The following is a 14,556-nucleotide window of genomic DNA, read 5'->3' on the forward strand; positions in this document are numbered from 1 at the left end:
ATACAGTACTATGACCCACTGCTGTGTGGTGGTTCAGACCAAAATACTATAGTCTAGTAGTAGTTGTAGTGCAATGTGCATCCCCAATGGCACCCTATTCCATACATAGTGCACTACTATAGGGTATACAGGAGTAGGCCTGGACAAAAGTAGTGCACTAAACAAGGAATAGCGTTCCATTTGACTGTCCTCTCCCCTGCTCTGTGCTGTTGAGCCAAGGGTCCCATGATGCAGCAGGCTTCTGAAAGAAGCCACATAATACAGAGATCATTAGAGCTGCAACACCTATTAAATGTTCCTATCCCCTCAGCAGGAATGTGAGAAATGTGACAGAGTCAAAGTGTGCTTTCAGCTAAACCCAGGGTCTCTCCTCCTCCCCCTTCGCTCTCTTTCGCTCCCTATTTTTCCATCTATAATCCTTCTCTCCCACCCCCTCTTTCCCCCCCCCCTCTCTTTCTCCCCCTCCCTCCTTCTCTGTCCATCCCTCTTCCCCTCCCTCCCTCTCTATCTCTCCCCCTCCCTCCTCTCTCACCCCCTCTCCCCCTCCCTCTCTATCTCTCTCAACCTCCCTATTTCTCCCACTCTCTTTTTCTCTCTCCCTCATTCCCTCAGACCCCACGATTTCACTAGTTCTGTTCTGTTCTGGAGATGTTCTTTGGCAACGTGACCCATGAACTCAAGGACATGCATGTGATACCTGGAACGATGATGGATGGAAAACATCTTAATCGTATCATATTAAACATGAAACCCAATATTGGACTGAGTGATAATAACTCATTAAATGATTAACAAGAAATTCTACAGATACACCGCTTAAGAACAACCAATTATAGTGAATTGGACATTAGACATTCATATACTTACAATGGTCCGAGGCGATGTCATTCCTATAGGTTGTCCCTGTCACTGAAACAGACCATAGGTAGATAATATACAGCATAGTTGTATACTGTATATTTCTATACTTGGGTATAAAATGGAGTTGAATACTGTATAGTTGCATACTTGGGTATACAATATAGTTGTATACTGTATAGTGTATGCTGTACTGTATAGTTGTATACTTAGGTATATAATGGAGTTGTATAGTTGTATGCCTGGGTATATAATGGAGTTGTATAGTTGTATTCTTGGGTACAAAATGAAGTATACTGTATATTTCTATAGTTTGGTATATAATTGAGTTGTATACTGTACTGTATAGTTGTATACTTGGGTATATAGTATAGTTGTATACTTGGGTATATAATGGAGTTGTATACTGTATACACTACCTGTCAAAAGTTTTAGAACACCTAATCATTCAAGGGTTTTTCTTAATTTTTACTATTTCCTACATTGTAGAATAATAGTGAAGACATCAAACTATGAAATAACACATACGGAATCATGTAGAAACCAAAAAAGCGTTAAACAGATTTTAGATTCTTCAAGGTAGCCACCCTTTGCCTTGATGACAGCTTTGCACACTCTTGGCATTCGCTCAACCAGCTTCATGAGGTAGTCACCTGGAATGCCTTTCAATTAACAGTTGTGCCTTGTTAAAAGTTAATTTGTGGAATGTATTTCCTTCTTAATGTATTTGAACACTTTTTTGGTTACTACATCATTTTTATTTATTTATTTATTTAACCTTTATTTAACCAGGTAGGCAAATTGAGAACACGTTCTCATTTACAATTGCGACCTGGCCAAGATAAAGCAAAGCAGTTCGACACATACAACAACACATAGTTACACATGGAGTAAAAACAAACATATAGTCAATAATACAGTGAAAAAGATAAAAAAATAAGTCTATATACAATGTGAGCAAGTGAGGTGAGATAAGGGAGGTGAAGGCAAACAGATATATGTATAAATAAATAAAAATATAAAAAGGCCATGGAGGCGAAGTGAGTACAACACAGCAAGTAAAATAAAAACTAAAAAAAAAAAAAAAAAAAACACTGGAATGGTTGGTTTGCATTGGAAGAAAGTGCAAAGTAGAGACAGAAATAATGGGGTGCAAAGGAGCAAAATAAATTAATAAATAAATACAGTAGGTAAAGAGGTAGTTGTTTGGGCTAAATTGTAGATGGGTTATGTACAGGTGCAGTAATCTATGAGCTGCTCTGACAGCTGGTGCTTAAAGCTAGTGAGGGAGATAGGTGTTTCCAGTTTCAGAGATTTTTGTAGTTCGTTCCAGTCATTGGCAGCAGAGAACTGGAAGGAGAGGCGTCCAAAGGAAGAATTGGTTTTGGGGGTGACTAGAGAGATATATATATCATCATCATCATCATCATCAAATTTTATTAGTCACATACACATGGTTAGCAGATGTTAATGCGAGTGTAGCGAAATGCTTGTGCTTCTAGTTCCGACAATGCAGTAATAACCAACAAGTAATCTAACCTAACAATTCCACAACTACTACCTTATACACACACAAGTGTAAAGGGATAAAGAATATGTACATAAAGATATATGAATGAGTGGTGGTACAGAACGCCATAGGCAAGATGCAGTAGATGGTATAGAGTACAGTATATACATATGAGATGGGTAATGTAGGGTATGTAAACATTATGGTCCCGTGTGGCTCAGTTGGTAGAGCATGGCGCTTGCAACGCCAGGGTTGTGGGTTCAATTCCCACGGGGGGACCAGGATGAATATGTATGAACTTTCCAATTTGTAAGTCGCTCTGGATAAGAGCGTCTGCTAAATGACTTAAATGTAAATGTAAAATTATATTAAGTGGCATTGTTTAAAGTGGCTAGTGGTACATTTTTACATAATTTCCATAAATTCCCATTTTTAAGGTGGCTGGAGTTGAGTCAGTATGTTGGCAGCGGCCGCTAAATGTTAGTGGTGGCTGTTTAACAGTCTGATGGCCTTGAGATAGAAGCTGTTTTTCAGTCTCTCGGTCCCTGCTTTGATGCACCTGTACTGACCTCGCCTTCTGGATGATAGCGGGGTGAACAGGCAGTGGCTTGGGTGGTTGTTGTCCTTGATGATCTTTATGGCCTTCCTGTGACATCGGGTGGTGTAGGTGTCCTGGAGGGCAGGTAGTTTGCCCCCGGTGATGCGTTCTGCAGACCTCACTACCCTCTGGAGAGCCTTACGGTTGTGGGCGGAGCAGTTGCCGTACCAGGCGGTGATACAGCCCGACAGGATGCTCTCGATTGTGCATCTGTAGAAGTTTGTGAGTGCTTTTGGTGACAAGCCGAATTTCTTCAGCCTCCTGAGGTTGAAGAGGCGCTGCTGCGCCTTCTTCACGACGCTGTCTGTGTGGGTGGACCAATTCAGTTTGTCCGTGATGTGTACACCGAGGAACTTAAAACTTTCCACCTTCTCCACTACTGACCCGTCGATGTGGATAGGGGGGTGCTCCCTCTGCTGTTTCCTGAAGTCCACAATCATCTCCTTTGTTTTGTTGACGTTGAGTGTGAGGTTATTTTCCTGACACCACACTCCGAGGGCCCTCACCTCCTCCCTGTAGGCCGTCTCGTCGTTGTTGGTAATCAAGCCTACCACTGTAGTGTCATCCGCAAACTTGATGATTGAGTTGGAGGCGTGCATGGCCACGCAGTCGTGGGTGAACAGGGAGTACAGGAGAGGGCTCAGAACGCACCCTTGTGGGGCCCCAGTGTTGAGGATCAGCGGGGTGGAGATGTTGTTACCTACCCTCACCACCTGGGGGCGGCCCGTCAGGAAGTCCAGGACCCAGTTGCACAGGGCGGGGTCGAGACCCAGGGTCTCGAGCTTGATGACGAGTTTTGAGGGTACTATGGTGTTAAATGCTGAGCTGTAATCGATGAACAGCATTCTCACATGGGTATTCCTCTTGTCCAGATGGGTTAGGGCAGTGTGCAGTGTGGTTGCGATTGCGTCGTCTGTGGACCTATTGGGTCGGTAAGCAAATTGGAGTGGGTCTAGGGTGTCCGGTAGGGTGGAGGTGATATGGTCCTTGACTAGTCTCTCAAAGCACTTCATGATGACGGAAGTGAGTGCTACGGGGCGGTAGTCGTTTAGCTCAGTTACCTTAGCTTTCTTGGGAACAGGAACAATGGTGGCCCTCTTGAAGCATGTGGGAACAGCAGACTGGGATAAGGATTGATTGAATATGTCCGTAAACACACCAGCCAGCTGGTCTGCGCATGCTCTGAAGACGCTGCTGGGAATGCCGTCTGGGCCTGCAGCCTTGCGAGGGTTAACACGTTTAAATGTTTTACTCACCTCGGCTGCAGTGAAGGAGAGCCCGCAGGTTTTGGTAGGGGGCCGTGTCAGTGGCACTGTATTGTCCTCAAAGCGGGCAAAAAAGTTGTTTAGCCTGTCTGGGAGCAAGACATCCTGGTCCGCGACGGGGCTGGTTTTCTTTTTGTAATCCGTGATTGACTGTAGACCCTGCCACATACCTCTTATGTCTGAGCTGTTGAATTGCGACTCGATTTTGTCTCTGTACTGGGACTTAGCCTGTTTGATTGCCTTGCGGAGAGAATAGCTACACTGTGATTTCATGTGTGTTATTTTATAGTTTAGATGTCTTCACTATTATTCTACAATGTAGAAAATAGTAAAAATAAAGACAAACCCTTGAAAGAGTATGTGTTCTAAACTCAGGTATATAATGGAGTTAGTGTATAGTTGTATACTTGGTTACATAATAGAGTTGTATACTTCTGCTCCCATACTTCTCCCAGTGTGACGTTGGTTGGTGTGTTTGTTCCCTGCAGGAGCTACAGACTCGGCCTCCTCTTCCTCCACCTCCTCCTCATCCTTCGTCAACGGGGCCACCAGTAAGAACCTGCCCGCTGTCCAGCCGGTTGCGCCCATGCCTGAAGACACAATGGAAAACATGAGGTAGGGTCAGCGTGTGACAGTACTGTGTGTGTGTGTAGTCGGTGGATTATGCATTTCAGTGCTACAGACATATTCACCATATATCACCTGGAGCCACAGAACAGTGCATGTCTTTCTCTATCAGCATGTAACCACTGCCTGTGGTATTGTATGAATGGTAATTCAGAGAAAATGTTGTGCGTGTGTAGCGTTAAGGTGTGTGTGGATGCTGTTGTGACCTTGACTCCTCGTCCCCACCTCCTGTAATGGTTTGTGACAGACATCTCTAGTGCTGCAGAGAGCCTGAGTACCTCTCTCTCTCTGTCTCCCAGTCCCACTGCCTCAACACATACACACAAACAAACACACATTCGCACAAACATTCTCACTCTCTCTCCCTCCTGTCCCCCTCTAAAGGAATTGCAAATCAGTTGCCATGGCAGTAACCAACATCACTTACCGTAACTGTGGAGTCAATGATGGAAGTGGCAAGTTGCAGAGCTGTGTGTGTGTGTGTGTGTGTGTGTGTGTGTGTGTGTGTGTGTGTGTGTGTGTGTGTGTGTGTCTCACATGGTTGCAGAGATGTGTGTGATCATACCGAACTCTCATTTCAGTCCAGTCAAACGGACATGTAGCTTGTTGAATAGACAATAGACATATGGCCTCTGGTCAGAAGGAGTGCACTATAAAAGGAATAGGGTGCCATTTGGGACGCACTCCTAGTGACTGCTGCAATCTCTGTGTATTTCAGTGCGTTGCTCTGTGAGGTGGACCAGGATCTGAGAGTCTTTAGTTGGTCCCTGCCGGGGGGCCACACAGAGACAGAGACAGAGATGGCCCCCAGAGGTGCAGGCCAGTGTCATAGGCAAGCACTGTTTAACATCACTCACACAGGTGTCACTGTCTCACTGATGCACTCATCCCTTCTCCTTCGTATTCTTCCCAGGAGGCCAAGGGGCAGAACACACTCTGCTGCTATTCCCTCCTAGGCCAAGCCTCTTTTGTCTGTCTTGCTCTCTCGCGCTTTTTGTCGGTCTGTCTGTCTCTGTATGTTTCTATACTGGTGGACAGGCTACAGGCTCAAGGCAGTATGTGTCTGCTTTTAGATGCTTCCTGTATGGTTGCATGCCCCCTCCTTCCCAGTCTGTAGATAGATACTACTAGACACTAAGCTGTAGAGGTCTTCTCGGGTCCAAAAAGTTGGACCTGGACCCGAACGGACTCGAGAACAATCAGACCCGGACATGAACAGACCCAATCCTTTTTTTAAAGCGGGACCCGGACCCTGACCCGAACCTGAATTGACCCGACAACCCGACCTGTACCCTGATGGGTCCGGGTTTAGACCAGACCTGATCTGGACCTGAGTGACAAAAAAATATGTTGATCAACCAAGTTGCTCTTCTGGTTAACAAATAGCTCTTCATATGTTGGCTAGGCATTCTATAAGTCAATAAATTCACCTTATTAGAGTAAAATAAATATGCTATGGTCGGGTCCATTCGTGTCCACTAGGGTTTATCAGCTGTAATTACATAGACCCGACACCTGATGACAATAAAACTGGACCCAACCCAGACCCGAGGGAAAAGTTTACATTTTGGACCCGCTCAGGACCCGGGTCGGGTCTCGTGTATTCGGGTTTGGTTGTACTCGTGAAGAACTTTACTAGGCTGTGTGACATTATCTGGGCTCTAAACGGTGACACCGACACCAGTGCAACTAAAATAAAATCCACCAAAAAATGCAATACCTAGCAATATTTAGCTGCAACACTCATCTCAACACTGCTCAAACAAGACAGGCTGCCACCTGCCGCTGCTTTCTTCCAGTTATAGGGCCACACACACAGTTCCTCTATTCTATTTATTCTCTCAGTATGCTGTCAATTCATGCACTATTCTTCCTGAACAAGAACGATGCTGTGTTCCACGTTGCTTCTTAAATATGAATCCAAATTTTTCCTATTTTACTATTAGTTTGTGGGTATTGCTCTTTGCAGAACGTGAGTTAGTTAGTCTAAGGAAGCTGGCATGTGCCTAAAATAATGCTAATCGTTAATGCTACTCGCTAACTAGCTAGCTAAACGCCATTTAGCTAAATACACTAGCTAGGGCAAAGCAAATGTTAGCTCTAATACAGGTTGCTAGCAGTGGTGGTGTAGATCAGCATGTTGTTTGTCTAAATGCAACATCTATTCAAATGTGATTAGCGTCCCCTGAGAAACACTGACCAACATTTTGGTTCCTAGCCTATCATAACTCCTACGTGGCTTTTTCATTTGTTGTCATTCCAAACAACACCAACCATAGAATTAGAATAATCATTGTATTTCTATGATTCCAACAGTTTACCCAAGTGTTGTGTTCCAACAGTTCAACCAAGTGTTGTGATATATTTTCTAAATTAAGAGCACTAGTGCTACCAATGAAATGGTTTACTTTAGAGCCCTGGACGCAGTGTTCTGCTTGGCAGCGCTCCTAGTGGCCGGGGACTTTAATGCAGGGAAACTTAAATCAGTTTTGCCTCATTTCTATCAGCATATTAAATGTGCAACCAAACAATTATAGATGACCTTTACTCCACACACAGAGACGCGTACAAAGCTCTCCCTTGCCCTCCATTTGGCAAATCTGACCATAATTCTATCCTCCTGATTCCTGCTTACAAGCTAAAATTAAAGCAGGAACCACCAGTGACTCGTTCTATAATAAAGTGGTCAGATGAATAGATGCTAAGCTACAGGACTGTTTTGCTAGCACAGACTGGAATATGTTCCGGAATTCTTCCGATGGCATTGAGGAGTACACCATCAGTCACTGGCTTTATCAATAAGTGCATTGATGACATCGTCCCAACAGTGACTGTACGTACATACCCCAACCAGAAGCCATGGATTACAGGCAACATTCGCACTGAGCTAAAGGGTAGAGCTGCTGCTTTCAAGGAGCGGGACTCTAACCCGGAAGCTTATAAGAAATCCCGCTATGCCCTCCGACGAACCATCAAACAGGCAACGCGTCAATACAGGACTAAGATCGAATCGTACTACACAGGCTCTGACGCCCGTCGGATGTGGCAGGGCTTGCAAACTATAACAGACTACAAAGGGAAGCACAGCCGAGGGCTGCCCATTGACACGAGCCTACGGTACCAGGCAAGCTAAATAACTTCTACGCTTGCTTCGAGGCAAGTAACAATGAAACATGCATGAGAGCATCAGCTGTTCCAGACGACTGTGTGATCACGCTCTCCACCACCGATGTGAGTAAGACCCTTCAAACAGGTCAACATTCACAAATCCGCAGGGCCAGACAGATTACCAGGACGTGTACTACGAGCATGCGCTGACCAACTGGCAAATGTCTTCACTGACATTTTCACCCTCTCCCTGACTGAGTCTGTAATACCTATATGTTTCAAGCAGACCAGCATAGTCCCTGTGCCCAAGAACACTAAGCTAACCTGCCTAAATGACTACTGACCCGTAGCACTCACATCTGTAGCCATGAAATGCTTTGAAAGGCTGGTCATGGCTCACATCAACCCATTATCCCAGAAACCCTAGACCCACTCCAGTTTGCATACCGCACCAACAGATCCACAGATGATGCAATCTATATTGCACTCCACAATGCCCTTTCACACCTGGACAAAAGGATCCCCTATGTGAGAATGCTATTCATTGACTACAGCTCAGCGTTCAACACCATTGTGCCCTCAATACTCATCCCTAAGCTAAGGACCCTGGGACTAAACACCTCCCACTGCAACTGGATCCTGGATTTCCTGACGGGCCAACCCAGGTGGTGTGGGTAGGTAACATCACATCCGCCACGCTGATCCTCAACACGGGGGCCCCTCAGGGATGTGTGCTCAGGCCCCTCCTGTACTCCCTGTTCACTCATGACTGCACGGCCAGGCACAACTCCAACACCATCATTAAGTTTGCTGATGACACAACAGTGGTAGGCCTGATCACCGACAACGATGAGACAGCCTATAGGGAGGTGGTCAGGGACCTGACCGTATGGTGCAAGGACAACAACCTCTCCCTCAACGTGATCCAGACAAAGGAGATGATTGTGGACTACAGGAAAAGGAGGACCGAGCACGCTCCCATTCTCATCGACGGGGCTGCAGTGGAGCAGGTTGATAGTTTCAAGTTCCTTGGTGTCCACATCACCAGAAAACTAACATGGTCCAAGCACACCAAGACAGTCATGAAGAGGGCACCACAAAACCTTTCCCCCCTCAGGAGACTGAAAAGATTTTGCATGGGTACTCAGATCCTCAAAAGGTTTTACAGCTGCACCATCAAAAGCATCCTGACGGTTTGCATCACTGCCTAGTATGGCAACTGTTCGGCCTCTGACCGCAAGGCACTACAGAGGATAGTGCGTACGGCCCAGTACATCACCAGGGCCAAGCATCCTGCCATCCAGGATATCTATGCCAGGCGGTGTCAGAGGAAGGCCCTAAAAATTTCCAAAGACTCCAGCCACCCTAGTCATAGTCTGTTCTCTCTGCTGCCCCACGGCAAGCGGTACCAAAGCGCCGAGTCTACAGTAGGTCCAAGAGGCCTCTAAACAGCTTCTACCCCCAAGCCATAAGATTCCTGAACAGCTAATCAAATGACTAACCAGATATTTTGAATTGCACCCCCCCCCCCACACACTTCTACTCCGCTGCTACTCTCTGTTATTATCTATGCATAGCCACTTTAAAAACACTACCTACATGTCTATATTACCTCAATAGCCTCGACACCGGTGCCCCCACACATTGACTCTGTACCGGTACCATGTATATAAATGTCATTTTTTCAGGACCCTGTCTTTCAAAGATAATTCATAGATCTTCATTGTAAAGGGTTTTAACACTGTTTCCCTTGCTTGTGCAATGAACCATAAACAATTAATGAACATGCACCTGTGGAACGGTCGTTAAGACACTAACAGCTTACAGACGGTAAGCAATTAAGGTCACAGTTATGAAAACTTAGGACACTAAAGAGGCCGTTCTAATGACTCTGAAAAACACAAAAGAAAGATGCCCAGGGTCCCTGCTCATCTGTATGAACGTGCCTTACGCATGCTGCAAGGAGGCATTAGGACTGCAGATGTGGCCAGGGCAATAAATTGCAATGTCCGTACTGTGAGACGCCTAACAAAGCGCTACAGGGAGACAGGGCGGACAGCTGATCGTCCTAGCAGTAGCAGACCACATGTAACAACACCTGCACAGGATTGGTACATCCGAACATCACACCTGCAGGACAGGTACAGGATGGCAACAATAACTGCCCGAGTTACACCAGGAATGCACAATCCCTCCATCAGTGCTCAGACTGTCCGCAATGGGCTGATAGTGGCTGGACTGAGGGCTTGTAGGCCTGTTGTAAGGCAGGTCCTCACCAGACATCACCGGCAACAACATTGCCTATGGGCACAAACCCATCGTCGCTGGACCAGACAGGACTGGCAAAAAGTTCTCTTCACTGATGAGTCGCGGTTTTGTCTCACCAGGGGTGATGGTCGGATTCGCGTTTATCGTCGAAGGAATGAGCGTTACACCGAGGCCTGTACTCTGGAGCGGGATCGATTTGGAGGTGGAGGGTCCGTCATGGTCTGGGGCGGTGTGTCACAGCATCATTGGACTGAGCTAGTTGTTATTGCAGGCAATCTCAATGCTGTGCGTTACAGAGAAGACATCCTCCTCCCTCATGTGGTACCCTTCCTGCAGGCTCATCCTGACATGACCCTCCAGCATGACAATGCCACCAGCCATACTGCTCGTTCTGTGTGTGATTTCCTGCAAGACAGGAATGTCAGTGTTCTGCCATGGCCAGCGAAGAGCCCAGATCTCAATCCCATTGAGCACGTCTGGGACCTGTTGGATCGGAGGGTGAGGGCTAGGGCCATTCCCCCCAGAAAAGTCTGGGAACTTGCAGGTGCCTTGGTGGAAGAGTGGGGTAATATCTCACAGCAAGAAATGGCAAATCTGGTGCTGTCCATGACGAGGAGATGCATTGCAGTACTTAATGCAGCTGGTGGCCACACCAGATACTGACTGTTACTTTTGATTTTGACCCCCCCTTTGTTCAGGGACACATTATTCCGTTTCTGTTAGTCACATGTCTGTGGAACTTGTCCAGTTTATGTTTCAGTTGTTGAATCTTGTTATGTTTATACAAGTATTTACACATGTTAAGTTATAAACGCAGTTGACAGTGAGAGGACGTTTCTTTTTTCGCTGAGATTAGCTCCACTATTGTTATTTACTGCTGCTCTTAAATTATTTCATATTCTTATCTCTTACTTTCTGGGGGGTATTTTCTTTAAACTGCATTGTTGGTTAAGGGCTTGTAAGTACGCATTTCACTGTATGGTCTACACCTGTTGTATTTGGCGCATGTGACAAATAGCATTTGATTTCATTTGAAAGGATGTTCTAACTCTCATGTACTAACCCAGGTGGAGGGCTCTACTCTGCTCTGCTCACAGCTCAACCCTAGCCAACCTTATTCTCATCTGTTTGCTGTTGTCTTTCTCCTCTCTGTCTCTTCCACTCTGTCATCCTCTCTCTCTCTTTCTTCACCCCCCCTCTCACTGTTTCTCTTTCTTTCCCTGTTCTCTGTCTTCTCTCTTCACCCCCACCCCCCTCTCTCTCTCTCTCTCTCTCTCTCTCTCCCTCTCTCTCTCTCTCTCTCCCTGCTCTGTTGTCACACAGTATCACTACTAAGTTGGAGCGTGCGCTGGAGAAGGTGGCCCCCCTGCTCAGGGAGATCTTTGTGGACTTTGCGCCGTTCCTCTCTAGGACCCTGTTGGGAAGCCATGGTCAGGAGCTGCTCATAGAAGGTATAGGTGTGGATAGTGTCTCTGTGTGTCCCTCCATCTATCCCTCAGTATGTCTGTCCTCTCCTGTCCCTCTGTCTGTCCACTGGCTGCTGTGTCACTACTGGATGTCTAGTAATGTAGCCCGAGAGGGCTACCACGCACACATGCACTTACACATGCACTCACACATGCACTCACACAGGCACACACACACACACGCACACACACACGCAGGCGCACAAACACGCACGCACACACACAGGATAAACAATTAATGGAGAGTTGAAAGGTGTGAATGTTGACTGATCCCTTCACTCTGCCTCTCTGTCAGAAGGCTGGCCATGCTGACAGATACACACATACACACACACACAGACACACACACACACCTGACATGCTGAGCACCGACTGTGGACAAACCAGGCAAACACAACACACTTCACCAACACAATAGAGCCAGTATTCATAAAGCATCCCATAGTACAAATGCTGGGATCAAGTCTAGGATCAGTTTTACCTTATAGTTCATTATGAATAATATTACATGGACAGTAGAGACCTGATCCTAGATCAGCACTCCTACTTTGAGATGGTTTGCCCAGACTTTTACCAAGGAAAAGTGGCTGTTTTTCCTGAATCAGGGCCCTGGTGGAAAGTCTCTCCATTTAGTAGTAATTACCAGCCATACATCACTCAAATTAACCGGGGTCGCGCCCCAAGTGCCCCCTCACCCACCCACCCCCCTCTCCTCTCCTCTTCTTCTCATCACCTCCCCTCTCCCCCTCTCTAGACATGTTGTCAGTGTGGTAATCATGCCCAGCCATCCTGGCCTGGCCCCTAGCCCATGATACACTTGGAGTTGAGAGGGAGGCCCCTGGGCGAACAAAGCTGTCGTTGTGATGGCCTTCCCTCTCTCCTCTCCTTCCCCCTTCCCTCTCTCCTCTCCTTCTCCCTTCCTTCTCTCCTCTCCTTCCCCCTTCCCTCTCTCCTCTCCTTCCCCCTTCCCCCTCTCCTCTCCTCCCCCCTTCCCTCTCTCCTCTCCTTCCCCCTTCCTACCTCTCCTCTCTCTCTTTCCACTCCTTCCTCCCCTTACCAGCACACTGCTCTACAATGCCACATTCACCCCAGTGATTTAACTCTGCCCTGCTCACAGGAAGGCATGGTCAGAGGGGCAGAGCCTGTTTAAATAGAACACATATAGTTTGTGTACCACTGTACGGCCAGGGTCCATGGTCATTAGGCCAGCATACCAGAGTATGGCCGGGGTCGCTAGGGGCCAGGGTCACCCTACCACCTGACCCGCTGTGTCAGAGAGAGCAGAGTGATGGGAGAACTGGTCATTGCAGTCACAAGAGGTCAGCTGTGGTGGAATGTAGCTGTGTGTGCGTGTGCGTGTGCGTGTGCGTGTGCGTGTGCGTGTGTGTGTGTGTGTGTGTGTGTGTGTGTGTGATAGGTCATCTGTAGCTGTCTGTGAACTAGAGAGGGTCAGGTCACATCCCCTGTTTACATCCCAAGTCTTAGAGGCTCAGACTGTTTCAGTGCTGTGCAAGATTCACATTATACAACAGTACACTTTGTCTCCATCCCAAATAGCACCCTATTTCCTATCTAGTGCACTCCATAGGGCTCTTGTCAACATACATTCAATATAGTATTGTGCCATTTGTTACACACATTTTGTCACTTTGTCTCTATCTCAGTGGTTTGTAGGCAGCGATATTGTTTTATTATTGTAACATGTAAGGTCATTTCCCATTTCCAATCCTGGCAAGCTCTTTCTTTGCATCAACGGTAAAACGGAAGAGATGTTTGACATGCATGAGATGGTCTCTGTCTGTGTGTTTATAAACATGTTGACATTTCATCTCTGGTTGTTGACTCATGCTGTCAATCACACTGACTGACATCTTCATGCAACCATACCAACGGGCCCTGGCCCCACCAGCCTATAATGAGTCCTCCAGAGTGTCTTCTTCTCTGGTAATGAGTACAATGTTAGCCCCTCTCACCTGTCAATGGAGAGGTTTCGCAGGGACTTATATGAAGGCGCTAGGAACTGTTGAGCCAAGTCAAACTGTCCTGTGTGTTGTATGACAACTCCGCTTCTAACCCTCTGTCTCGTCCTGTCCTGTCCTGTCTGCTCCACCAGGTTTGGTGTGTATGAAGTCCAGCACCTCCGTAGTAGAACTGGTCATGCTGCTCTGCTCTCAGGTGAGATTCTCTCTTTCTCCTCACATATCCCTCCTATTCTCTCCCTCTCTGCTTCTTCCTTCCTCCCACATCCCTCTCTTCCCTCCACTGCCTCTGTTCTCTCGTCTCTACCTCTTCGTCACTCTTTTCTTCCTCTCCCTCTCGCCTCATCTCCTCCCTTTAATGGACTCTAAAGATGAGGTTGCTTCCAGCTCTAGTTCTCTGGGTCATTCCACGAAAGGAGTCCCTTTTGCATCCCTTTGATATTTTAAATAGTTTTTGCACCAATATTCCATTTAGGAGTGAAGTGCCCTTTAATATAGACCACATTGAAAACTCAATAAATCAGTTTTTTTATATGAATAAAGACTTGTTAAAGTGACAAAATTCTAAAGATTTTAACCCACTGAATCCCAATATTTCTCAATGTTTTCACATCATTCTAAAGCCCAAGTTATTGTGTTGCTTTGATAAATTAATTTCTGAAGATTATGATTTATTTGATTAGTGATAAATTAAGGTTAAAAAAAAGTGGAGATCTGAGTCGGTTGAGCATAACACGTCAACCCTGCTAACCATAGATGACAGGCTACAAATATTTTAACAATTAAAAGAACATTGTGAAGCTTACATTCAATTTCCCCTTCGTGTTGCACACAACAATTCCCCCTGTCACAAGGGGATTTATGGCCGATTTAAGAT

General features: G+C 46.3%; 1 protein-coding gene across 10 annotated transcripts in view; it reads left to right on the top strand.

Annotated features, from left to right (window-relative positions):
• LOC129822249 (neurobeachin-like) overlaps window positions 1-14,556 on the top strand; it is a 318,368-nt gene that overhangs the window by 102,266 nt on the left and 201,546 nt on the right. For 7 of the 10 annotated variants that reach the window (XM_055880368.1, XM_055880366.1, XM_055880362.1 and 4 more), the window contains 4 exons: window positions 4,720-4,846; window positions 5,577-5,690; window positions 11,558-11,685; window positions 13,814-13,875. In XM_055880368.1, the coding sequence (XP_055736343.1) occupies window positions 4,720-4,846; window positions 5,577-5,690; window positions 11,558-11,685; window positions 13,814-13,875 (431 nt within the window). The remainder of the gene's footprint in view (window positions 1-4,719; window positions 4,847-5,576; window positions 5,691-11,557; window positions 11,686-13,813; window positions 13,876-14,556) is intronic. The other 3 variants (XM_055880364.1, XM_055880365.1, XM_055880369.1) reach the window with 1 other exon arrangement.

Source organism: Salvelinus fontinalis, chromosome 24 (genome assembly GCF_029448725.1).
Source record: "Salvelinus fontinalis isolate EN_2023a chromosome 24, ASM2944872v1, whole genome shotgun sequence".
Classification (NCBI taxonomy): Eukaryota; Metazoa; Chordata; class Actinopteri; order Salmoniformes; family Salmonidae; genus Salvelinus; species Salvelinus fontinalis.